This window comes from Gracilinanus agilis, chromosome 3 (genome assembly GCF_016433145.1).
Source record: "Gracilinanus agilis isolate LMUSP501 chromosome 3, AgileGrace, whole genome shotgun sequence".
In the NCBI taxonomy this organism is placed as follows: domain Eukaryota; kingdom Metazoa; phylum Chordata; class Mammalia; order Didelphimorphia; family Didelphidae; genus Gracilinanus; species Gracilinanus agilis.
In genome coordinates this window covers 558,756,803-558,784,677 of record NC_058132.1, presented here as the reverse complement: position 1 = coordinate 558,784,677, position 27,875 = coordinate 558,756,803, and the positions used below count along the sequence as shown (strand labels likewise).

The 27,875-nt window shown below is 34.8% G+C and overlaps 1 protein-coding gene across 3 annotated transcripts in view; it reads left to right on the top strand.

Annotated features, from left to right (window-relative positions):
* Window positions 1-27,875, top strand: part of UCHL3 (ubiquitin C-terminal hydrolase L3) — a 109,906-nt gene that overhangs the window by 18,466 nt on the left and 63,565 nt on the right. For all 3 annotated transcript variants that reach the window (XM_044670588.1, XM_044670589.1, XM_044670590.1), the window contains exon 3: window positions 22,718-22,846. In XM_044670588.1, the coding sequence (XP_044526523.1) occupies window positions 22,718-22,846 (129 nt within the window). The remainder of the gene's footprint in view (window positions 1-22,717; window positions 22,847-27,875) is intronic.

The window sequence follows — 27,875 nt, the reverse complement described above, 5'->3', positions numbered from 1 at the left end:
TATGTACCCATATATGTGCACATTTTCTCCCCTGTTAGAATATAGAATTCTTAATGAGCAAGGATTGTTAAAATTTTATCTTTGTATCTAATATTGTCTGTTTGAATCTATTTGTCTGTCACATACTAGGACCTTAATAACTGCTTGTTGATTGGTTATTTTTTTTTTAAATTTAGAATATTTTTCCATGGTTATATGATTCATGTTCTTTCCCACCCCTCTTTCCTCACCCCTCCCTGAGCTGACAAATAATTCCACTGGGTTATATACATATAAAATTGTTCAAAATCTATTTTCACATTATTCATATTTCCAATAGAGTGCTCTTTTGCCCAAATCCCAATCATATCCCCATCGAACCATGTGATCAATCATGTTTTTCTTCTGCGTCTCTGCTCCCACAGTTCTTTCTCTGAATGTGGATAGCATTCTTTCTTGTAAGTCCCTCAGAGTTGTCCTAGGTCATTGCATTGCTGCTAGTAGAAAAGTTTATTACATTCAACTGTGCTGCAGTGTATTAGTTTTTGTGTACAGTATTCTCTTGCTTCTGCTCCTTTTACTCTGAATCAATTCCTGGAGGTCTTTCCAGTTTGCATAGAAATCCTCCAGTTCGTTATTTCTTTCAGCAGGTAGTATTCCATCACCATCAGATATCATGATTTGTTCAGCCACTCCCCAATTGAAGGGCATATCCTCATTTTCCAATTTTTTTGCCACTACAAAGAGTGCAGCTATAAATATTTTTGTACACATATTTTCCTTATTATCTCTTTGAGGTACAAACCCGAAAAGACTAAATAAAAACAGTCCCTACTCAAGCTGTTTAAGGTCTCTTGAGGGAATCACATATCAAAAAGATAACAGTTGGAATTATATTAGATTTTTTTTTTTTATCCAGGACAAGTAATCATAGAAAAAAAAATGAGTTACATCATATCACAAAGAAAAGAAAACTAGATTTCAAACAATTTACCTATCAAATGAGCTAATATTTATAAAGCTCTTAGCACAATGCCTGACACCCTTCCATATCTAATCAAACATTAAATGGTGCTTTTAAGGAGGTAAAGTTACTTGAAGAGCTATGGATAATTGTTGAATTAAAGTATACTCAAATTGTAGGCAAAGCAGTAGAAAAGTAGATTTCATTTTATTAACATTTTTCCCTTTAAAAGAGACAAAGACTAATATTAAAGCTGTATTTAATATATTGACAACTTTCTCATAGTGCCATAGAGGAGAATTAAAGAGGTATTTTGATGTATTAATTAAAGGAAGCAAATTTGAGAAGATGGATGAGAAAGGAACAGAAAGGATCCATATGACATTTCTATTTGAAGTATGAGGAAGTTGAAAATTTGGAACCTTAAATTCTAGTTTTAGGAATTAGGTTCAGTGTTTAGTGTGAGTGTTTGTCTTAGTGTGTGTTAATAGTAATAATAACCACATTTATGTGGCACATATTATGTTCTAGGTACTGTGCTCTTTGATTGTGAAGGTTAGGATTAGAGAAATGCTAAAGAATACAAAATAGATTTTATGTTGGGTTGAGAAAACAAAAAAGAGTTTGAGTGAAGAAAAACCAAAATTATCATTTATTTCCTTTAATGAAGGATGAATATAAAAATGAAAGATTACAAAGATGACTTTAAAAGATGACAAACATATTGTCTATAGGAAATTTATCAAAGACAAGAGATCCATTTAGATTGATAAATTGGGATAATATTGAATGTAGCTAACTGCAAAAAATCAGTAGTTAATAAAATGAGATTATTTTTTGGTTGTTCACACCTGTAATTTCACTGACATAAGGAAATTCCAGTAAGGAAACTGGACCTACCAATGCAGATCTGCAATTCTTCGCATAATCTTCTAGACTTAACTAGTACAACGATTTATAGATTTGATTCTATTCAATCAAAATAGCAATACAATACTTTATAAGTTAAATAAAAACAATAATTCATAGGAAATATTGTTAAGGGAAATAATCTCATATACTATAAAGTCATAATTGTAAAATCATTATACTATGGAGTCATAATTTTCAAAGTGATCTGATATTGCATTAATAAAAAGAAATGTAGTTCAAGAGTATAGCTTAGATAATATAGATTGCTATGCTATATGTTATTTTAACTAAAATCAGCTTAGTATTCATATGCTTTTTAGTTTAAAAAAAAAACTAATTGGATTTGGGCTGCATTTAAAGAAGCATAGCTTCCAGGAATAGAGAGGTCCCTATCAGACCTCATCTGTAGTATTGGTTTGAGTGCTTGTTATCAGAAGAATATTGATGAGCGGGAGAGTATTCAGAAGATAACAGCTAGGATGATGAAAAGCTTTGTGTACATGACACATGAAGATTGGCTGAAAGAAATGGGCTTGTTTATTCTGGAGAGGGGAAGATTTAATGGGAACATAATAGTTATCTTTTAAGCATTTCAAAGGTTGTCATGTGGAATAGGGATTAATTTTGTGCTGTTTAACTCCAGAGGGACAAATCAGGAGTGATGGGTAGAAGCTGCAAAGAGATCCAATTAAGTCTTGTTATTGAGGAAAACTTCTTATTAATAAGAACTATCCAAAATTGGAGTGGGCTAGGTACTCTCAGAAGTGGTGAGCTCTACTTCCTCAAAGATCCTTTTCAAACAGAGAAAGGTTGGATGCTGCTATAGTTGGGATTTTTGTGTGTGGGGGGGGGGTATGGTCTTCAGTAAAGAGAAAAGTCTCAACTTCTTAAAAATTTTAATTTAATTTTTTCTCTCAATTAAATGTTAAAACAATTTCTATCATTTTCCAAAGAATATTGAGTCTTGAATTCACTCCCTCCCTCTCGAGATGGTAAGCAGTCTCTCATAGATTTTACATGTGCAATCATGTAAAATATCTTTCCATATTAATTCTTTTGTGGAAGGACACTCAAATAGAAGAAGAATTAAGAAAGCGAAAAAAGTTTGCTTTGATCTGGATTCAAACTCAGTTCTTTTTCTCAGGAAGCAGATGACATTTTTTTATCATGAGTCCTTTGGGGGTAATTTTAGATCATTGTATTGCTGAGAATAGCTTTTATTTGCTGTTGTTCATTGTAAAGTATTTCTGTCACTATAAAATCTTGGTTCTGCTTATTTCACTCTGCTTCAGTTTTTTTAAACCCTTTCCAGGTTTTTCTGAGCTCCTCCTGTTTATCTTCTAGTATAATAGTATTCCATTATAATAACATAGTAAAACTTATTCAGTCACTCCCCAATTTATGGGTATCCCCTCACTTTCCAAATCTTTGCTCCCTTAAAAAGAGCCGCTTTAAATATTTTTGTGTATTATGTAGGTCCTTCCCCCACCCCCCCCTTTTTTTTTAATCTCTTTGGGATACAAACCTAGTAATGGTATTGCTGAGTCAAAGGGTATGTACTATTTTATAGTCCTTTGGGCATAAGTCCAAATTTCTTTCCTGAATGATGGAATTAGTTTAAAACTTCCTCAACCCAGCTTTCTCATATCCCCTTCAAGTTCTGTCATTTTCCTTTTCTGTCATAATATCCAATTTGATAGGTGTGGGTAGTACCTCAGGCTTGTTTTAACTTGCATTTCTCTAATAGTGATTTAGAGCATTTTTTGCATTACTATAGAGAGCTTTGACGACTGAGTACTTCCTGTTCATATCCCTTGACCATTTATCAATGGGGAAGGACTTGAATTCTTATATGTTCAACTCATTTTTCTGTGCATTGAGAAATGAGGCCTTTATTGGAGAGACTTGTAAAAAAAAATCCGCACCATTATGGATACTGTGTATTTCCATCCTATTTACCTCTGTTTAGTTTCTGACCTCCAGTTCCCCTGATTTTTCCTTCTCTTTTCAGCCCTATTCCCCTTTTCTTATCCCTTCCCCTCCTCTTTTCCTATAGGGTAAGATAACTTTCTCTGTGAAGAATTGATTCTGTAAGTTCTTCCCTCATTAAACCAATTCTGATAAGAGGTTCACATGCTCTCTTTCCTACCTCCCCCATCTTCCCCTCTACTGTGAACATTTCCTTCATGCCTTTTTTTATGTGCAATAATTTATCTCATTCTTTTCTTCCCTTTTCTTTCCTTTGCAAGTGTCAACTTGAAGGGAATTTCCAATGGAGTGATTCAGGGATCTATTTTTGACCTTGTACTCTTGAGCATTTTTATGAAAGACTAAAATGATGCCATTATAGTCCTGCTTGTCCAGTTTATAGGTGATATAAAGCTGAGGATATAATAATGTAAAAAACATTATTGTATAAATAATAGATATAATAAAATAATATTAAATACAATGTTAGGTATAATAAAAGCATTTATTAAGTACTTATTGGGTGAATTGCTAGGGTTACAAATATAAATAAGCAGACACCTATCCTTGAGGTACTTACATTCTAATGAAAGAAGATAATATATATAAAAGGAATGGGAAGAGAAGAGCATTGCAGTGTAATTTGGAAATGGCCAGGAACTAATTGAGAGACCTGATAGTTGGACAAGATATTTATCAAGGCCTAAGGGTAGAGGCCAAGATCCTTTGGGAGGGAAATGAGAAAGATGAATACAATAGAAGTGACATGGTTTGGTAATGGCTCAATCCAAAAAAGATTTTGACAGTCTAGAATGATGGATTAAGTCTTATAAAGTGAAATTTATATTAATGTACCAAGTTCTTTGTTGGTTTTGGAATTCCTTTCAACAGTGCAGATTAAATTCCCAATAATTAGTAGATCAATCTTACTATTTAGTGGCCTGAGTCTTTTATATGACCCACCTAGCCAAAAGCTAATCAATATCACACCCCTTCGGTTGTCTGATTCCATATAGAGTAAGTATTCTTACAGATATTTTGTCAGGTTGTCTGATAAAATTTAACAGAAATAAATGTAAGATTCCTCCTTTGGGTTAAAAATAGCAACTTCGTAAGTACAATATGACCAGATAATAGTTCCCTTGAAAAAACTGCTGGGAGTTTTATTGGTCAGCAAACTCAGCGTGAGTAAGTAAAGTAACATGTCATCCAACAAAAGGCAAATACTGTCTTTGGCCATATTATGAGAAGTAGTTAAAAAAAAAAAAAGAAGCAATATAGGTAAAATAAGAATTTAGATTCGTGGAGCACAGCTTAAAATAAAGAAATGTTGTGAAACCTTGGCAAAGGGTGGAGTGTTTCTCAAGTGCTGTGGGAAAAACGATCAGAACTATTTTGAAATTTTAAATTGAAATTATAAATTTATAAAAAGGCTTTAAGCTGAAAAAAAGGAGAAAACTGCTGGCATAGATCTGAAAATCCTGGTATGGTAGAGAAGAGTAGGTACAATATTAGAAATAAAATATTACAGCATGAGAAAATAGGAGAGGAGAGTAGTAGTGTAATCATCTGACTACTGACAAATCAAGAACAGATCTGGCAAAAACGCCAGTTGCTTAAGATGGTTTTATACTAATAAAAAGGAAAACATTACAGTAAAGATTAACCATGTGGTCAGAGTATTCTTCTTCACATCATACAGAAAGAAAGAGCAAAAGAATTAGTTCAGGAAACAGATGCTAAGGAATGACCACAGAAGACTTTAGTGATATGGATATCTCTTAGGTGTCTCTGTCCAAAATAGGATAGGTCAGTGATGGGCAACCTTTAGAGCTTGGTGTGTCAAAATTCGCCAAAAAAACCGAGCATAACTCGAGTGGTGTGTCACTTTGAGAAAAAACCCATAATTTCATGATACTTGTAGTTTAAATAACAAAAAATGTATAATTGTAATATATAACTATATTTAATAAGCCAAAATAGGTAAATTAATGTAGATAGAATTGTCATCTTTAGTGCAGTGTCTACACTATACTACAGCAAATGTTTCATCCTCAGCATGTGGCCCCATACTTCTCGCCACATGACATCAAAAATGGCTACACGTGTCAGCACACATGCCATAGGTTTGCCATCACTGGGATAGGTTTTATTTCTTGACTTGTATAATGACACTTTCTTGTTTCAAAAGGTGGAAAAACCAACAAAAGGAAAATTCTATTGTGGATCTCACCAACAGGGAGAAACTGTTTGGTAGGGTTAGAACTTTGCAGGGGAAGTTGCCATTACTTCTTAGACTTTGTGATAGATGAAAGGAAAGTCAGGAATAATTTAACATTCATGTTGTATTTTGAGAGAACAGATTTCAATTGAACCTGTCTGCTGTTTGATCATGAACTCTCACTCCATAAATCTGACATGTAATTTTCTTCATTTTCCTTTAATTTGCTTATGATGTCATCTTTTATGTCTAAGTCATGCACCCATTTAGAGTTTATCTTGGTAGGTAATGTGATATACTTAGTTTCTGCCATACTATTTTTCAACATTCTCAACTTTTTTTGTTTAATAATGAGTTCCCAATAACTGGAATCTTTAGTTTATCAAACACTACTCTGCTTATTTACTTCTCTATATTGTATATTCAATCTTTTCCACTTGTAAAGAGTAAAAAGTGGTTGCCACAATGTAAAGGGGGGAAAATTATTATGGTTTGGTTGGACTGAATATTAAAAGGAGTGGTTGCCAAGAATTGAATAAATATCAGTTCTAAAATGATTTTTAGCAATTTATTTATAAAATGTAGGAGAGAGTGAAAGTAGAGAAATGAGAAGAGGGTAAAGTAAAAGATCTAGCTTAATGAACTAGATTATGTATTCAAGTCTTGGCTTTACTCTGGCAGGGCTCCAGATGCCCAGCCGGAGAGCCTAAAAGGCAATTAACAAGGGGTTTTAGCCACAGGGCCTCCTCCCAATCAAGGACCCATCTGGAGGCTAATACCTCCAGGCAAGCAAAGGGAGTCATCCTTTTTCACTCACCATGTGTATTTCTAAGGGAGAGGATTAAGAACAGTCTTACTAAGTCCAAGGTCCCAGCCAGAGCTCCTAGTCTAGTTCCAGGCCAAAGGGTAAAGAAGAACTGACTCACAGGAAGTTGTAACTCCCTTTTAAAGGCGCTTCTTCTGCATCACTTCCTGTGTATTCCTCCCATTTCACATGTACCAATTACAACGAAGGCTTTGCTTAGGACTGCCCAGGGGGCAGTCAGTCAATTCTAATTCGTCACCCACTCTTGCACAAGTGCGTCATAGACCTCCCCCACTTGAAGATTAAATGGTGGTATTTACACTTTTGGTAACTTATTCTAGAAATGGGCAGGGTAGGATTAATCCCATTTTCACACACTGATCAAATTTCCTTTCTTACCTGTACTAAATTATTTTAATGATTATAGTATCAAAGTGTAGTTTGAAATCTATTATAGCTGGGTCTCCTTCCTACTTTTTTTCTACCTCATACATATGATATTAAAATTATCTTGACTTTGATATTCTTGACCAATTTTTTCTCCAGATGAATTTTATTGTATTTTCTAGCTCTACAAAATATATATTTTTTTCATTTTATTGGAACGGCACTGAGAAATTAAATTAATTTAGGTGATATGTCATTTTCATTATTTTGATTGGTCTACCCATAAACAATTAGACTTTTTCTAGTTATTTATTTGTATTTTTTTCTTTTACAACATATTTTGTATTTGTATTTTTACCAATTAAATGTAACAACAAATTTCCACACAAGTATTCCTAAGTTATATGATGGAACTTCTCTCTCTCTCCCTCCCTCCTTTCCCTTCCCCCTCTTGGTGCTGGCAAGCAATTAAATCTTCTCCAGTTATTTACATCTGATTTTATTTGTGTAAAGAATGTTAATGTTCATTTAATTCCAATCTGATTCATAGCAGATAGATTCCCAAATAGTTCATACTGTCTGTAGTTCTTTTAGATGACATTTCTCTTTCTGTCTCTTCCTGCTGGATTTTGTTGTTGAGATAGAAAAATGCTAATGATTTGTGTGGGTTTATTTTTAACCTATTGAATTTAACTGACTCACTTAATTTTTTAGGTGACTGGGGTTTTCTAACTAAATTATCATATTATACAAGAAAGTAATAACTTTGTTTCCCCTTAGCCTCTACTTGTTCCTTTGATTTCTTTCATTCTTTTGTTTCTTAATATTATAATTAGTATTTCTAGTACTATATTGAATAGTCATGGGGGATAGTGAACATCCTTGCTTTACCCCTGGTCTTACTGGAAAGGCTTCTAGCTTATCTTTATTAAAGATCATACTGGTTCTTGGTTTTAGATAGATGTTACTTATTCAAAAGACAGTTTTGTTTCTTTACTTTCTAGTATTTATTAATAAGCATGAATAGTGTACTTTGTTAAAAGCTTTCTTTGCTTCTATTGATGTAATCATGATTTTTATTGTTTTTGTTTTAACAAGATTTCACTTTTACTTATAGTTTTCCTAATAGTGAACATTATGTTCTTCATATAAATGTAGCCTGGTCATAGTGTATTATCTTTGTGATAATGTTGTTGTAGTATCCTTGCCAATATTTTATTTAAAATTTTCACATCATTGCTTAATAAGGAAATTGGTCTTTTTCTGTTTTGACTGTCCCTGGTTTAGGCATCATTACTATGTTTGCATCGTAAGAAGAACTTGGTAGAACCCTTCTCTAATGATTTTTCAAACAATGTATGGAATATTAGAATATTTTTTAAAGTATTTGATAGAATTTGTAAACCCATCTATTCTGGTATTTTTTTCCTTTGGGAGTTTGCATATGGCCTATTCAATTTCTTTTTCTATGACAGGGCTATTTAATTTCTCTTTTCTGTTAATCTCTACAATTTATATTTTTATATGTTCATCCATTTTGTTTAGATTGTCAGTTTCATTGGTATGTAGTTGGGCAAATTGACTCCTAATAATTGCTTTTATTTCTTCATTGGTTCTGAATTCATCGTTTTCATTTAAAATAAGCTAATCTATTTTATTCACCCCCCCAAAAAAATTCCTTGTTTTATTAATTAGTTCAGTGTTTTTATTTTTTTCCTTGAATCTGTTTTGATTTTCAGAATTTATAATTTGATTTTTAATTAGAAGTTTTAAATTTGTTGATTTTTCTAGGATTAAAAAAATTTTGGTTCTTTGTCCAATTTATTAATGTCTTTAATTTATGAAAGCATTTCGAAATATCACATTTTCCTTTTAGGACTGATTTAGCTTCATCCCACAAATTTAAGTATATTGTATCATTGTTTTTACTTTAATGCAATTATGGGTTGTTTATAATTTGTTTATAATTTGTTCACTGACCCATCTTATTTGTTAGGATTATGATATTCAGTTTCTAACCAATTTTTAATCATTGCTTCAAAGACCCATTACTGAATGCAATGGTTATTTCATTATAGTCATTAAAGACATTTAATATTTTGTTTTCCTACATTTGTGAAGTTTTTATACCCTAATACATGGTCAGAGTTTGTGATGATACCTTGAACTACTGAGAAATAGGTATACTCTTTTCTATTCCTATTTACTATTCTCCAGAGGTTTATTATAATTAACTTTTCTAAAATTTGATTCAAGTCTTTTATTTTCTTTCCTTTTTTTAGTTAGATTTGTCTAGATTTCGTGGTGTTAAATTGGGATTCCTCACTATCATAGTTTTACTGTCTTTTTGTCCTTGTAACTTATAAACCTTTCCTTCAAGAATTTGTATGCTGTATGCTTTTTTTTTTTTTTTTACCTTTTTTTTATTTTAAACCCTTAACTTCTGTGTATTGACTTATAGGTGGAAGAGTGGTAAGGGTAGGCAATGGGGGTCAAGTGACTTGCCCAGGGTCACACACCTGGGAAGTGTCTGAGGCCGGATTTGAACCTAGGACCTCCCCTCTCTAGGCCTGGCTCTCAATCCACTGAGCTACCCAGCTGCCCCCTGCTGTATGCCTTTTTACTTTAATTTATTTGGATTTTTTTATTTGGGGGCTTTGATTTTATATGATTATTTTCTTACAAATTGAACAATATAGAGATAGGTTTTGCATGATAACACATGCATGACCCAAATCAAATTGTTTGCCAGCTCTGGGAGGAGGAGGAAAGAGAAGGGAGACAATTTGGATCATATAACTTCAGAAAACTGGTGTAGAAATTTGTTATTACATGTAATTAGTAAAAATAAGACATCTTAATAATAAAAAAAGAATGTTCATGCTTTACCATTTGGTGCATATTTGGTTAGTATTGGTTTTCATTGTGTATGTGTAAAGATTAAAATTAATATAAAATAACTAAGTTATATTTTTCAAAGTTTTATTAATAATAACTAAAGAAAAAAAAAACTAGCTGACCCAACCTGGTCATGAGAGAAGAGAGCAAGACGGAGGAGTTACAGAGTTTATAAATAATACGTGACCATGCAACGTGGTGAAGAGATTAAAAGGAATTCTGGGAAATGCTGAAGGACTTCTTGGGAAGGGATGAAGTCCAGAGTACAAAATTCTAATTAATACATTATCCCCTGTGATCTTTTTGGGAGACCAGTCTCCCCAAAGGGATCATTTTAAACATAACCAACTTATAAATTGCAATAATTTGTGGATAAAAGGAAAATAAAAGAGAAAAAAAACAAAACCAATGATTGCTAGATTGACAAAAAGCCAATTAGGGAGCATTCTCCTTTAGCAGAAGAGTATACATTCAAAACAAATGCTTTCAACCCCCCCCATAGTTCAATTTAGCACATCTCAAAATTCACTCTGGATCTTCTGGTGTAGTATATGGTCTCTGCAGGCATTTTCATGGTACCTTCTCCAAACAGATTGCCTTCTGGATTCTGGAAAGTAGTCTCTTGTTCTAAATTAGGCTCAAATTCAAGTCAAAGTTCACAACAATAACATAGTGCCCCCCTGAGGAGAATAATAACAAACACAGGGATCACTTAGGAATGCATGGCTGAATTATGAGGTATGTGAATCAATTGTAAAAAGAAAATCAAAAACATCAAAAAATCCAAATAAATGAGAAAAAATAACTTTTGGATGAAATATAAAATATCAAAGTTTCATGTCTAAAAAAATCTAAGTAAAGGAAAAAATAAATTTCTAACAGGTCATTGAATCAGGGCCCAATTAAGGTGATTTATGTAATCATGCACTTACCCAATCAATAGCCAGGACTATAGAAAGTTTGCCACACTATGAAAGACAAAAATAATGGCAGTAATAGACTTTGTTAAAACTGTCTTTGCCAAGGTTGAAAGATTTGTTATACATGTAGAATTTGTGACAAGTATTCATCAGTTCATAGGTTTTTTAATGTCACATAGCAACTCATGAATCCTATGTAATAATGGGTTTGTTTGCTATTGTCATTAACTGGGCTGATGTGAATTTTGTTATTTTCTTTGAATGTGCATTATCTACTATATTACTGTTTTATTGTGAAAATCATTTGCACTCACACAGTGGTTCATGGCAAAGTTAAAAAGGAAACGTATCTCATTTTTGGGTGAGAAACCTTTGTATTCTACCTCTCTCTGGCTGACAAAGTGTGTCAGTGATTGTAAGCTATATATATATATATATATATATATATATATATGTATGTATATATACATATATATATATATATATAAAATTCTACAGGTGTAACAAATCTTTCAACCTTGGTAAAGATAGTTTTAACAAAATCTATTACTGCCATTATTTCAAAATTTGGCAGAAGAGTCTAGAAAAACACAAACCTCTATACTGTTGAAGAAAACCTTTTTTGGGGGTCTAAAACATCACCAAGAAATCTAGATTGTTTTTGTTGTAAGGGGGAAAAAAGGGTTTTATGGATACGATATATTAAAAAGATGGTCACCAGAGGATTGAACTATTATCAATCCTCAATTAAGAATAATCTCAAGTCAAAATTGATTTTTATGGTGATTTATTTACAATTAGAAAGGTTGAAGGTAAGGAAATTGAGAGAGAGAAACTCTGGCCCAGACCAGAGGCCTGGACCAGGTAAGAATTCAGAGGCCCCAGCAGAAGGGCACAGAGGTTAATTAAACAAGGCTTCTAGCCACAAGACCTTTTACAGTTAGAGAGGCAAGAGAGGCCTCCTTGAGGGTAGAGCTTCCAAAAAAGCCAAGGGTAGAGAAAGAGAGTCAGCCTAACTTACCACATGACAATTCAAAGGGAAGTAGTCAGAGGTCCCACGAGAGATCCTACACCAAATTCAAAATGCCAGCTGCTTCCACAGGAAGTTACCATCATATTTAAAAGATAGCATCTTTTGTCACTTCCTGCATCCACCTCCAATTTGCATGTCCAGTCACAATAGACACTTCTCATAGTACTGCCTAAGGGGCAGTCAAGTGATTCTGATTTGTCACCCACTCTAGCACAGGTGGGTTATGGACCTCCCAGAATCAGAGGTGTTCTCACCTTTGGTGATTAAATCTAAAGATGGGCAGTGTAAACTTAATCTAATTATCACATGGTGGAAATAGATTAAACTGAAGAGTTAAAATATTATGCATGCAGAAGCTCTTTCTGGCTTCCTGCTTTATATATATTAAAACAAAACTTTTGGCAGGAACTTCTATTTTGTTCTCTACCTCTTAATTCAGCATTCTTTATTATATATATATAAGAATATCATTCCAGAACTACTAAATATCTAAAATTATTTCTTAAGTCCCCTTAAAATTAATTGAAATTCTTAAGTCATTATATTCTCCAAAGGTTGTATACAGGTTGTAACCAGTTTGATGGAGTCCAGCCATCATCATAATGTGACAATTAACAAAGGCAAAATGAAAAAAAGGCTATATAAGCAACATGTGACCTCGAATGTATCAGGTGACAAATCTAGCATACATAAGACTTATGGGCTTTTATACTGAAAAAAAAAATATATGTGAGATGTTCATGGGCTTTACAGTGATATGTTCTTCTGTATAGTAATAGGGGAAAGGTACAAAATAAAGAATCATGTAATAGAATATATCTAATAGGCAAGACATAGTAGCTTAAAATGATTTGGTGTAACAAAACTATTGATCAGATTGATATATGAACTTAAAAAAAAATTAAACCTTAAAGAAATCAGCAAATGTAATAATAATCAGTGACAGGGTACAGGCAGTGCAGTCAAAAGCCCTTTATTCCAATTCCAGTAGACTTATTCACTATCATGGAGGGGAACAAACTGAAAATGGTTAGCAAACAATGGAGTCTGAAAAGGTTTTAAAATTCACCTCCAAATCTCAATAAGGTTCCTTCCCCTCCCCCAGTATTTATCATCCATTTGCATTTTGTTTATCACCTCTCTGAAGTTCCTCATAGACACACTGAGCAGAATGAGAATATTTAAGACTTTCAAAACTTTGTCAAAATATTTCAGTTTGGTCACTAATTTAAGCAGCCTAGCCTGTTGCATATTCTTGAGGAGAAGTAAACAGAATGGGAAATAAGCAATGTATATACAAGTTGCCAGTAAAAAAAAAAATCAAGCAGAGCCAATATGCACTAGTTAGCTCAAGCAATTCAGACTGTTCTTTGAGAGTTTGAAGCATGCTTTGTAAAAGCATTTTTCCTCAAAACAAGCTGAATGAATTTTATTTGCGAGGTAAACAAAAGACTGACCAGAAGGTGAAGAAATCTTTTTTCTAGTTTTGGCTAAAGGGCTTTTAAGAGCTTGTGCCCTCTTCCCTAAGGGCAAAACTGTGAGACTGTCTTAAAAAAACCCAAAACTCTGATGTCAAATATACTGATTTGGGGGCTTTTTGCCCTAAAAAAAAAAATGGCAGAGAAGTCCCCTTCCTGTGAAAAAATCCCAAGTTGTAAGTTTCTCTCTCAGCCAGGAACCCAGGGTCAGCTTAAGAATTTGAGTTAGAAACTAGAAGGGGATGTGGCTCAATAGTGTGTTTTTGCTCCATGCTTTGTTCCCCTGCTGAAAAATGGCCAGGATAGACTGGAAACCCATGTGAGGTGGGTGTGGGTGTGGGGGGTTGGCCAAAGGGATTGGGGAATCTTACCCTTCAATGAGAAAAATGCATCTCAGATTGGCCAGCTCACAGCTGCGAGTCTGGTTGTGGCAAGCCAGGTTGTGGCAAGCCAGAGGCTGCAGGCTGGACAGTTGCCACTCAGGCTGAATCTGCAGGAACACAGGTAGTAGGAGGGCAGGGTGGCCAGAAAAAAACAGCAGGAAAGCTGGTCTGGGAGAGCCACATGAACATGCACAGAGAGCGGGCTACCCTACTTTCCCTGCAATGTGGGCTGTGGCAACAGCAACAGCAGCAACAGCAGGCTTGAAAAAGTTTATCCTTTATTCTTTCTCAAACACTTAAAATTTTTTTTTAGAATTCTATCTCTTCATGGTCGCTATAATGTAAATATTAAAATTAATATACGATAACTAAGAATTATCTTTTAAAAGTTTTATTAGTAATAGCTAAAGTAAAAGAACTAGCTGACCCAGCCTGATCTGATCGGGAGAGAAGAGAGTGAAAGGGAGGAGTTACAGAGCATATAAACAATACGTGACCACTCAACGTGGTGGAGAGGTTAAAAAGGAGTTCTGGAAAATACTGAGGGACTTCTGGGGGATGAAGTCCAGAGTACAAAATTTTAATTAATACATATGGTACCTTTTAGCAAAACGAAATCTTCCTGGTTCTCTCTTTTAATTTTGTATATTCTTGCTTTTTTTTTTTTTCTGAGATCATAATTTTTATCCCTGACTTTTTTAAAGCTTAAGTTGAAACATAATAGTTTCTGCTCCAATCATTTATTTTAACTCTCTCTATATTTTTATATTTTAAATGTGTTTTTTGCAAATAACATATTACTGAGTTCTGATTTTTAATCTATTTTGCTAGCCTCTTCCATTTTATGGATGAATTCATCCCATACACATTAACTGTTATGATTGCTAATTGTATATTTCTCTTAATCCTGTTCTCTTATATTTTAACTTGTCTTTTTTCCTCTGTCCCATCCTTAATAATTTTTTTTTTTTTTTGCTTCTGACTACTCCCTTCCTTAATTTATCCTCCTTCCTATTTTTCACCCATTTTTTTCTTATTTCCTTTTTGGATGGGTGAATTAAATATCTGGGAGACCTTCAACCCAGTTCAATCCTGGAAGACTCACCACTGTGAATAACCATAGGAGTCACAGAGTGATGTGTCTCGGCTGTCGGCTGTCGGCAGGGCAGGCCAGATTCTTAACCACGGGAGATTGTGGAAATATGATGTGTGAAGGCAGTGGGCCAATTGAAGGATCTAGGGGAGGAGTTTAGATGAGGCTTGAAAAATCAGTGGTGGATTGGGGGGAAGTCCCAGGTCTCTTGGCTCTCATCCCTCTCTCTGGTCTTGCTCTCTCAGCCATTCTCAGAGCCAATTCAGGCTCTGGTGTATCTATGTAGCCATCTCTGGCAAGCAGTGGTGGGGAGGGAACCATGCCAGGTTGGACACCTGAGGCTGGAAACCTTATTTCTCTTTCATTATCTTTACTAATAAATACTTATAAATTTAGTGTAGAGTCTCCAAGATGAATTTTTATTCATAACATGGGATATTTTTTGTACAATTTTGTGAAATTGTGTTTTATTCTTTTCATTGAATAGTAAATGAAAATGAGAGTTAAGTAAAGCCCATTCCCTGCTTTGCTTTACAACTTCTACTTGCATACATTATTTAATATAATTTTCCTCATTCTTTCTCTCTTATCTCCTCTTCCAGGTTGTTCCTTTTTTCTACTCTTTCCATTCTACTTTTGAAACAGAATATAACAGAATTACTCTGAGGCTCTCTGTCTAATTAAACTTTCTCAAGGACTCCCTGACTCTTGCTTGATGATGATAAAGTTCTGAAGAGATACATGTATAATTTCCCCATATAGGAATGTAAACAGCTCTTAACCTTGTCTGGACCCTTATGATTGTTTTCTTATGTTTATCTTTTTATGTTGACTCCTTTGTATGTGAGATTTTCTATTGTGCACTAATATTTTCATCAGTAATATTTGGACTTCTCTATTTCATTAAAAATCCATTTCTCTTCCTGTAGGGTTACATCTAGTTTTGTTGGATAAGATATTGTTGGTTGTAAACCTAGATACTTTGCCTTTTAGAATATTGTATGACAAGCTTTATTTTATTTATTGTTGTGGCTACTAAATTTTGTATCATCCTGTCTGTGGCTCATAGATATTCTTGAATAATTAATTCTTTCTTTTATGATTGCTTGCAATATTTTTTACTTGATCTGAGAGTTCTGGAGTTTGGCTATAATGTTATGATAATTTTCATTTTGAGGTTTCCTTCAGAAGGTCATTGGTGGATTCTTTTAGTTTCTACTTTTTCTTCTGATTCTAAGATAACTGGTTCTAAGTATTAAGATTCTTTTATATCTTGAAATATGAAGTATACTTTCTTTTATTGTAATGGCTTTCAGGAAGCTTTGGGACTTTTAAATTACCTCTCTTTGATCTGATTTCTACTTTCGTTTTTCCTATGAGATATTTCATATTTCCTACTTTTTTTTGGTCTTTTGACTTTTGACTGTCTTTTTATTTCTTGGCATCGCAGGAATTCATTAACCTCCACTTGGTCAATTCTAATTTTCAAGGAGTTATTTTCATTCTTTTTTTAAAATTCATTTTTTTAATTAATTATTTCAGAGTGTTTTTCCATGGTTTATGTTCTTTCCCCCTTCCCTTCCCTCTCCTCCCTCTCAGAGCCGATGAGCAATTAATTCCATTGGGTTTTACATTTATCATTGTTCAACACCTAGTTCCATATTATTAATATTTGCAATAGAGTAATCATTTAAAGTCAACATCCTGAGTCATATCCCCATCGAACCATGTGATCAGTCATATGTTTTTTCTTCGATGTTTCTACTCGCACAGTTTTTTCTCTGGATGTGGATAGCATTCTTTCTCATAAGTCCCTCAATTGTCCTAGATCATTGTATTGCTTCTAGTAGAGAAGTCCATGACATTCAATTGTGCCGTAATGTATCAGTCTCTGGGTATAGTGTTTTCCTGGTTCTGTTCCTTTCACTCTGCTTCAGTTCCTGGAGGTTCTTCCAGTTCATATGGAATTCCTCCAGTTCATTATTCCTTTCAGCACAATAGTATTCCTTCACCATCAGATACCACAATTTGTTCAGCCATTTCCCAATCAATGGACACTCCCTCCCCCCCCCCCCCCCCATTTTTCATTTTTTTGCCACCACCAAGAACAAAGTGCACTGTTTTTGATTGGTGTGTAAGGGTTGTGTCCTAACTATTTTGATTTGAGGCTTTTCTTGTAAATGTTTTTGAGTCATTGTCTTCTGAGTTTCTCTGTCACTATAATAACTCTTTATGGTAGGCTTCCTTTTCTGTTTGTTCATTCTTTCATTTATTTCTTGAATTTGAACTTAGAATTAGAGTTGGACTCCTGCATAATTCTGGGAGTGAAGGTTGGCGTGAATTTCTGTCTTCCTTTTACAGCTCAGATAGGGACCTGCAAACTTTCTGTCTATCCAAAATGATATGATTCAAGATAAGGTCTACTCATTGCCTTCCAGGTCTGAGCTTTGCAAATTCCTGACCAATTTTGGATAGGTTGCTGTTCCTGGTTGGACATTTTAGGAGACTAGTGCTAGACTCCACCACTATTAGGCTGTTAGGAGGCTCTGCTGATCAAGAGTGACTGAAGTGCAGGCTTTTCTTTGGTCTGAGACTCCTACTCTTGTTATTCTACTGTAGGATTTAAATTAATGTCTTATACTCCAAGTGTTATATTTTATAAAGCTTATTAATAATCACTAGAAGTAAAGGAATAAAAGAGTAATTATCTAACAATAAAACCATGTGACTAAATTACCTTGCCTATTTAAAAAGACTGCTGGCAGCCACCATTACAGGAAGAAGAGAGAGAGAGAGAGATGGGGCTGAACAAAAATTTATATCCTCTATGTCAGCATGTAATGTGAGGAGGAAAGTGGGGTGCTGGGAATCGTAATTTTTAGGGTAACAGATTCTAATTACACTATCCCCCTGTGATTCCCATGGAAAACAAGCATGTAGAAATCTTCCAGATTTACATGCCTAGTTTCCCCATGGAATCAGTACACATAACCAACTTACATCTCTAAAGATCTATAACTAGAGGTACATACAATATTGTACTTTCTAAGGAAAATTACTATAATTTGGGGACAAAAGGGAAATAAAAGAGAAAGAGAACAAAACCAATGATTGCTAGGTGCATTGACAAAAAGCCATTTAGGGGGCAGTCCCCTTTGGCATAAGAATGTATGTTCAAAATAAATATGTTTCAACCCCTTCTCCCCTCCCCCAATTCAATTTCACTACATCCCAAAGTTCATTATGGATCTTTTGGTGCAGTGTGAGGTTTCTGCAGGCATCTCCGTAGCGCCTTCTCCAAACAGTTCACTTTCTTGATTTGGGGAGTGAAAAAAGATAATATTGGGAATGGGGATAATAATAAACTGGAACACACCCACACCTCACAAGGGAAAGACAGACAGAGGAATACAGGTAAACCTAATAGGGATGTGAGGTTTGGGAATGGCAGTTGGTCAGTAAGTGCCAACCTGCCAACCACAGAAAACCAATGAAGTGGGTTCTTTTAACTAAGAGGAGACAAGAAATGCTAACAAACTGGGTTTATTTGTAACACCTGAGGGAAGTAGGGAGAGGGGTATTTCTATTCTAAAGAATAGCCTAATAGTTTAACTAACTGGATTTCTAACTTAAGTTGGTCTCTAACTAAACTAGTAGGGGCTGGAGAAGGGTTCTCACAGTACAGGTTTAGAGATGCTCCAAGCTGGTCAAAGATGTTACAGGACAAGTTTCAAACCAGCCAGTTACTCCAAAGCAGACTCCAGGGAGTAAGGAAGATTGATCTGCTGTCCCCCAACAGATAACCCAGTCCTTTCCTTAACCTAGGCCACAGTGTTTCCTTGAAGAATATTCTTCTTAGTGGTGTCCCACACTGACAGATCCTTGTGTATTTGGCAAAATCTGGACCACACAGCCACAGCACCTCCTTTCCTCCAGCTTGGTCAAACTCCTATACTTTTTCAAAATTCCGGCTTCATTCCATTATAGAACCCTTAGGTCTTTAGAATCAACCTGGCAGCCTGGGCACTACTGCTTAATCTCCCCATTATAGGAGGTAGCAAGTTTCTTATCCTAAAATTACTTTCAAACAAGAAAAATTTTTATAAAACTAGAATTTTCTGACAATTATACACTACTGCAGGTTTTAATCTGGGCTTGAGGCTAGAACTGAGTCAGTCCCTTTTCTGCTCCCAGGATCAGAGATACACGGTAATGATTTGTTTTCAAACTTTTTCCTTACTTATTTATTACATAGGTATGGCCTACCCTCACAAATACTCCTCTATGCCTTGGATCAGAAACATGTTAGTTATTGTTTCACCGTTTTTTTTTTCAGTTGTGTCTGACTTTTTGTGATCCCATTTGGGGGTTTCTTTCCATTTCCTTCTCCAGCTCATTTTACAGATGAGGAAACTGAGGTAAGTGGGGTTAAGTGACTTGCCCAGTGAGACACAACTACTAAGTGTCTGAGGTTGAATTTGAACTCAGATCTTCAGGCCTAGCACTCTTTATCTATTGTACCAGCTAGCTAGCCTGGCTATGCTGTTAATGAGGTCAGTAACTTGAGGCAGATCCTTTTACCAGTTTGGGCCTCATCTGTGAAATCAAGGTACTTTCTAGTGCTAATTGTGAAGAAAGCATTTTGCAACTTATATAAATGTAAGTTAATATTATTCCCATGGTGTGACTTTGATAGTTTTCCTTAGTGCTTTGAATGTTCATTTTATTTGCTCCCACATAGAATGTTCTCCTCTGACTTCTTTGCTAATCCATGTCAGAACCTTTAATGTGGCTTTTCCAGGATGCTGTGATTGTCTTTGTTCTTCACTTTTTCTGTCAATAGTTCTTAGGTTGTTTTTGTTATCACTTTATTTGACTGGACCTGGGAGCTACTTAATAAAGACTTGCTTGTTATACAAAAAAAAATCAATCATTGAGTACCTTTTATATACACAATGTTGCAGAAGGTTGGGGACAGCAGGAATTCAGAGGAACTATGTTAGAAACATTGGGGAAAAACTTAGCACAAGAGCTGGTGACCAAGAGAGGACTCAAAGATAATTCCAAAGTTTTGAGAATGGTTGACAGAAATAAGGAAGTCAGGAGGAATAGCTGATTTGTAGGGAAAGATAAAGTTTGGTTTTAGACATGTTGAGTGTATTATGTGGCTGTGTGGTTGGAGGTGGATACAGCAGGGAGAGAAACATGGAAATCGTGCAGTAATCCCCTCCTCATTCACTGATGAAGCCACTAAGAGACTAAATGGGATTCCCCTTGGAAAATGGGGTACCCAAGGAAGGTGTGCAGCCTCTCAAGGGTTAGAGGGAAGGCTTCCTCACAAGCTGGGGTACATGGTAACTGGGTTTGTAGCTGCTCTGAACCAGGGCTCACACAAGCCTCCCACCTCAATCGATCTTCTGCACCATAGGGGATCAGTCTTAAAGATTGATCCCTGCCTGACAAGGCTGTAGCATTCCTTCCCTTATCTGTCTCTCAAATAACTAGTAACGCTATCGGACTTTAAAGTATTTAATGAAATAATCAAGGTATTGGATGAGGGTGGAGGAATAGGTGGTGGTCAGTGGGTGCAGGTAGCTCTAAAGTTTAAACTCTTCAGCTCCATCACCTTGGGGAGACCAAGACTGTCTCCTGTCCTTCCTACTAAATCTATGCCTAATATCTCAGTTCAGTCTGTCTATAATTGTTTAGGGTCTCTGTAAGGCAATGGTCAAAGGAAAGTTGGGGTTTCAGGGATCTGCTCCCAAAGGAGTCCAGTAATTCCCCAAAACTGGTTGGCATGGTATTGGATAATGTAGATATCTCAGTTGGCAGTGAATAAGGTATCAGATTTTCTGTAACAAATCAGGAAACTCTCAAGGATTGCCTTCAGATCGCTCAGAGCTCATTTCTCCGTCCTTCCTCACCAAGCTCTTATCCCGAAGACCCCCTTCTTAGGAAAATCCTTCCCAGAAGTCCTTCTGCTCTTTCCATTGCCGTTTGATCTCCTGTTCCTTTTCCAACATTTGGTGTCCCCCAAGAATCTTCTCTTTGCCTCCATTCTCACATGAGTTTATAAGTAATGTCAGTGAATCTTGAATTGTTGGAAAATCATCTCATTTTCTTTATATTTGGAAGAAGACTTTAGAAATCAATTTTGCTAACTCCTTTATTTTTTTCTTTAAAATTTTACTGATGACTTTTTTGTCTTTATATCACCAGCATTTCTAGATATATTCCTATCTCTTGCTCCCTACCCACCTGTTAATGTCCATCCTCAAAACAAATTAAAAAAATTACTAAGCAAAACCTATCAACACATTGATCAAATTTAGCAGAGTATGCAGAAATCCACATTAGTAGTTCTCCACACCTCTCCAGCAAAAAAAAAAAAAAAAAAAAAAAAGGAATGCGCATCACTTGAAGCCCAAATTGGTCATGATAATTATATAATGTTCAATTTTGTTTTTAATTACATCATTGTAGTAACTTTTATATGTTGTTTTTCTGGTTCCACTTGTTCATCATTTATTACATTTTTTTCTTTATTCCTCGTATTTATTAGTTCTGAAGATTCAATAGCATTCATCATATTCATATTTTTACACTTTGTTCAGCCATTGCCCAATTGATGGAAACCCACCTGGTTTCTAGTTGTTCGCTACCACAAAAAGTATTGTAATAAATACCATGGTACTTTCCATCTTGGTGCATATGCCAGTATTCAAACTCCTTAATCTGACAGGTGAGAAAACTTAAGTTCCAGTTGTTGAGTGATTTGTCCCAGATGACACAGCCAATTTCATATCCAGTTCTGTGCCATTTCTATAACAGATGCCCTTCTCTTTTGTAATATAAATGATCACAAAATTTATCTTATTTATTTTGAGGACAGAAAAAAAAAAACCTTAACAGATTATTATTGCTATGAGTCAGGCTAATTTACAGTTTATTCGTTTTAGGGAGAAAAGCTTGCATATTAGGTTTCATGTGTAATTTAAAGCATGGATTCAGAAAAAGATGATTATGAATACTGTGTAAATAGAATTAGCCAGATCCCATTAATAGTCAAAAATCTACTCAACCCACGTGTGGGTAACTCGTCTCTCCCCAAATTCCTGAAAAACCTTTTTTTGCCGGACCTCACAGGGAATTGTAAAAAGTGAAATTTGGGAAATGTATAAAACTACATTTCCCGTGATCCAACATGGTCCAACTGATTTCCGTTTCCGACGTCTTGACGCAGGGGAGAGCTTAAATCTCTTGGGTTAGGAGGGAGTAGTCTCTTTTGCGAGTAGGCCATGGCCAGGAAACAGGAGACAAAATGGAGGCGGCAGTTTTGAATGCTTACAAGCGCGTGGTCTAATGATTTTATCTATCAACATGGCTTTAATTAAAACACTAATTTATATATTTATACAAGCATCTATCATTTTTAATATTTACAATTCAATATAAGTTGTTGATGGTGGCAGAAATAGATTTTGATATGTATCCATCCAGTTCATCTTAAAACACACATGTTATATGGATACAGTAGGATAATGTGTGAATCTTAATAGCTTTATTTCTGACATATATGATAACTAGCTCATGGTCTTAATGTTTTAAGTGCTTGTTTGAAGATTTTCCTTTTAATAACATAACTTGTTTTTCTTTTTCTTTTTTTTTTTTATCAGTTTCTTAAACAATTAGGTCTGCACCCCAACTGGCAGTTTGTTGATGTATATGGTATGGAACCTGAACTCCTTAGCATGGTGCCACGGCCAGTCTGTGCGGTATTGCTTCTTTTTCCAATTACAGAAAAGGTAAATGTTTGTTAAGACAAAGATATTGATCAAAACAAAATTATTCTTTATTGTAAAATTAAAACTCCAAATTCTTTTTGAAGTAGATATCCCTTGTTTTTCTAAAATTAGCAGTTAGTTTAGTTTATTCTTCTGAGAAGCAGCATAGTATAGTACAGTGATGGGTAAAGTTTTTAAAGAGGGGGCCAAAAGATAGGAAATGCTCATCTGTCAGTCTGTTTCTAAGCCTACTCATTGTATTCGTCAGATTAGGAATAATGTCCTACAGCTGGATAGAACATTTCAGGGGGCTGCATCTGGCCCACAGGCCGTAGTTTGCCCATCACTGGTATATTGAATAGAATGGGAACCTGAAATCAGGAAGACCTGGGATCAGATCCTTCCTCTGATACTTACTAGCTTTGTGACCATAGTCAAATTACTTATCTTCTATGAGACTCAGTTTCTTATTCTTTAAAAAGTGGTTAATAGTCTGTAGTAACTCATTGAATTGGAGCATTTAATGAGAGAATGTATATAAAGTATTTTGCAAACTTTAAAATGTGATGTAAATGTCAGCTATTATTATTAAACATAAGAAAAGCTAATTTATTTGCTTAAATGAAATTTTTAGATCCTGATATTCATATTATAGTTAAGCATTAGGAATAGAATAGGGGCTAGATATACAATTTTCCTGGCATGAGGAATACCTAAGATGAAGAAACTACCTATGCAGGTTGAAACCTCTGCTACTTACAGTCTTACAGAGAATTGTCCAGGGTCCTAAGAGTCTTAACTGTTGGATCATTTTCTTCATATGTGAGATTGAAATCCTACAGATTTCAAACCTGTTATCAGATTTTTGATGATATTCCATGCTATATTGAACCATATATATGCTGATACAGGAAATGATCCAAAACAGCAGAATCAAGAGGAAAACGTAGAGTTAGAAGGGAGGCTAAGGGTTGAAAAGAGACCTTTGATTTTGATGGCAAGATCATTGGTGACTTTTGAAAGTGCTTTCAGTAGTGTTGGTGGTAACCAGATTGCAAGAGATGGAAAAGTTACGAAGATAATAATTGGGACAAAGTCTAGAGAGGCTAGGATTGATACATATGTTAGCCTTGGAAAGGAGGCAGGAAGGTTTTCTCTATTGAGAAATACATTGAAGTGGAGAATGTAAAGTCTGAAGGAATTCATCTTAATCTTTTCAGTAAAGAAGGAGGTAAGGTCCTCTGTAGAGAATAGTCTGAATTTTATAAGAGGAGAACCAATATAGCTTCATTTGAGAAGAAGTTCAAAATGATAGCTGTAGGGCTTGATGAAGTCTACTAAAGAAGAAAAGATTACTGAGAAGTTTGGATATATGGCATTCATTTGTAATAGGGGCATTTGGCTTGATTTTCTGACTTTCCAGTGAAGTCCTGCTAGACACTTGGGATCAGAGAAAATAGAAAGTAGATTTCATCAGGGTTGTAGCTATTGTTAGGTTTAAATTTTAACAAAAGGGTAAACTGAAGCAAATCTTTAAGCAACATAACATTTATTAATAGGGACATGCTGCTTGCTGCTTGTCAATAAATGGGTTAGTGACTTTCCTCTATTTTTGACAAAGACCCTGAGCAAGAAAACAGTTCCCCTTGTTTAGGTTTTGGGAGTACAGAACAAAGAACTGAACAGGGTAGTTAATGTTATGAGACTGAGGGCAATATGATTGGTTACAGAGCTGAAGAGCAGGAACAACATAATTAATTGGAAATTTGGTAAAGCGGGCTACCACCAAACCCTTCTCTCATGAGACTGAGAAGTGCTTTTTCTTTGAGTTTAGGTATGTGATAGTAGCTCATACTTTTGGACAGCGAACTAAACATTCTTGAAAAATAACTTGGTGGTCTAAAGATTTTAGGCTCAAGTTTAGCAAAATTCTTTGGGGTAAGAATAGATCTGTGATTAGCAGGAAGACTGGATTTCTAAGCTTAACCAATTACAGACAGTTGGATTCTAAACCAAGTTGAAAGATAAAGAGCCATAACTTTAGCAGTTGTGGGACAAAAGCAGTTACAGGACAGAATCAATTAATTCTAAATTGCATCAATAAATAAATGATACAAAATCAATCTTCTCACTTTGTAAGGGGTGGGGGAGTATACAGTGGAGTAAAAATATTAACAAGAATATCATGAAATGCCTTTAACTATGGAGAGGATAGCAGCTTTTAGTGGGAGATACCATACTAGAGATGGGAATTGGCTGATTGGTAGAACTAGTCAGTGAATAATTTAAAGAAAATGTTTCCCCTATATAATAAATTAAATTCTCTTTTGAGCAAGTAAGATAGAGTACGTGTGTAAATGCTGTTAAATTACTTTTCATTATAAGAATACTAAAGCTTAAGGTCATTAACTTTGAACATTGATTTTATTTGGCATATTGGGTACTTTGGGAGTTACAAATAATTTATATGGGTTTGTGGTTAAGTGTAAGTCACTTTGTATTCTCTGTTTCCTAGAAAGAGAATTCTGGATTCTGAAGGTTGTCTGTCATTAGGATAGAGCAAAAGCTAAGACTTAGTTTAATATTAATTTTAGTGCATCTCACAATTTTCACACTTACATTTGTAAACAAGAACAGCATGAACTCTGGGGGAAATTGGATGTTGCAAAGTGGGATAGCATTTGGAGGACAGAATTTCTGGTAGAAAGGTGACTGCAGGTCATAATAATCTGCATAATAAATAAAAATCATAACTTATGTTCACATGCTCAGTTTATTCTCTTTGTAAACTGATAAAGCAGAATACTAAATAGGTTAAACAAATAGTCTGTGTTCAATCCTACGACTTTAAACAGATAATTTTGTTTGTGAAATAGTTCTAGTTTAATTGATCACACTAATGATTACATAACTTGTCATATTAAATCTGAATTCTCTGTCAGTATAATAGTTTAAGAAAACAAATGATTTCTTTGAGATTTTTCAAACTTGGTAACAGAATATGATATGCCTTTAAAGATGGATTTTATTTATAAAATTCATAGAATAACATTTTTTCATTGAGAGACCTTGGATATCTCCTAGCCTAAAACCTTTTATTTGATAGAAGAGGAAACTTAGGTACAAAGAAGTAGTAGTTGTCTTTTTCCAGGGTCGTGTAGAGCCTGGATTAGAACATAGGTTTCCCAATTCTTAGCCCAGTGTTCTTTGCATTAATAAAACTAATCAAAAAAGCCAGTGGATAAATATCTCAGTTTTAAGGAGTTATGGGAATCAGTATGATTGATATAGATGCCAACTTCTAATTTTTTTTAAGTCACATACAAATATTTTGGTGCTGTGATATTTCTTTCTTTCTTTCTTTTTTTTTTTTAAACCCTTAACTTCTCTGTATTGGCTCCTAGGTGGAAGAGTGGCTCCTGGGTGGGCAATGGGAGTCAAGTGACTTGCCCAGGGTCACACAGGTGGGAAGTGTCTGAGGCCAGATTTGAACCTAGGACCTCCTGTCTCTAGGCCTGACTCTCAATCCACTGAGCTACCCAGCTGCCCCTTGCTGTGATATTTCTTTGAAGTTACTTGGCCTGAATACCGGTGTGTGTGTGTGTGTGTGTGTGTGTGTACACAATATGCATGCATGCATACATATTTTATGTATATGTGTATGTAGATTCCTATTTTGATATAGATATTGACATACATATACATATATAGCTTATTTCTTGAGTGCAGTCTGATCTGGTCTTTGAGAAGATCCTGTTAAGAAAATAAATTGTCCACATCCAGAGGAAAATACAGCTCTTTATTTAATGAACTATTGAAAGTACTGTTTATTTTTGTTGCTTTTTAGAATTTGATAGCTCACTGGTTTCTGTGAAAAAAAAATAATCTTAAGGGGAAAAATGTTCTGCATCCCTTAAATTATCTTCCTTCGTTGTGAGTGGCAACAGTAGAGGAAGAAAAATAGGAATGAAGAAATCCATGAGTTCACATGGAACAGTATAAAAGAAAGATAGTTGGTGTAAAACTCAAATGTCTCAGAAGTCTAGATATAAATGTACAAAGGACATGTAACAAGCAAGAGGAACTAGAATTCTTCACTCAAGGTGACTCAAGTGAACTATACATACTCCAGGGTACTGAAAGAATTGGTGAATACCACTGATAGCTTAGTCATTGTCTATAATTTTTAAAAGAGAATCAAGAATAGTTTTAAGTATTGGAGAGAGAGAGGCAGATATTTTCCTGATTTGCAGGAAAGGAAACAAAATGGAATCTTGAAGTTTTAGATCATTTGATTTAATGGTTCTTGGCAAAGTTTTAGTCATATGAAGAGATACCTAGTAGACATGTAAAAGAAGAAACAGCAATGACAAGAAATCAGATCATGCCAGACTAACCTTATTTTTTTTAAAATAGTGTTGCTAAACTGATACCTCTGGGGGATTCTGAGTAGAGTTTACTGAAATTGTAGCATTTTTTGGTGAAGTCTCTTGTTCTTTTTAAAATTGCATTTTAAAATGTTTTATTGATCTTTAAAAAAACCAGTGCTTTCACTTCCCAATGATTTGTTCTCTTTGAGCAACAGAATATTTCCAAGAGTACACGCTGTGTGTCTGACAATGTATATGCCTCATTCTATACCTAAAGTTTTCCATCCCTCATTCCAAGTGTTGAGATGTTCATTTCATCATCAGTCCTTTGTATTCAGTATAGGTCACTGTCTTCACCAAAGATCTGGTACCTAATAGTGCTGTTTTCTTTCATGTTATTGGGGTCATTGAATGCATTTTTTTTCATTCTCCATATTTCACTCAGCATTAGTTCATAAAGTCTGCCCAAGTTTCTTTCTATTTGTTGTTTTTTACAGCCATAATGCTATTCCATTATATTTGTGGAGACACTTTGTTTAGATATTCCCCATTTGAAAATTTCCGGTTTTGTTTACAGTTCTTATTACTACAGAAGTTGGGCTACAATTTTTTTGGCCTATATGTGACCTTTATTTCTATTTCTAATCCTCCTGAGGGGCATTAGTAGCTGGAAAAAAAAG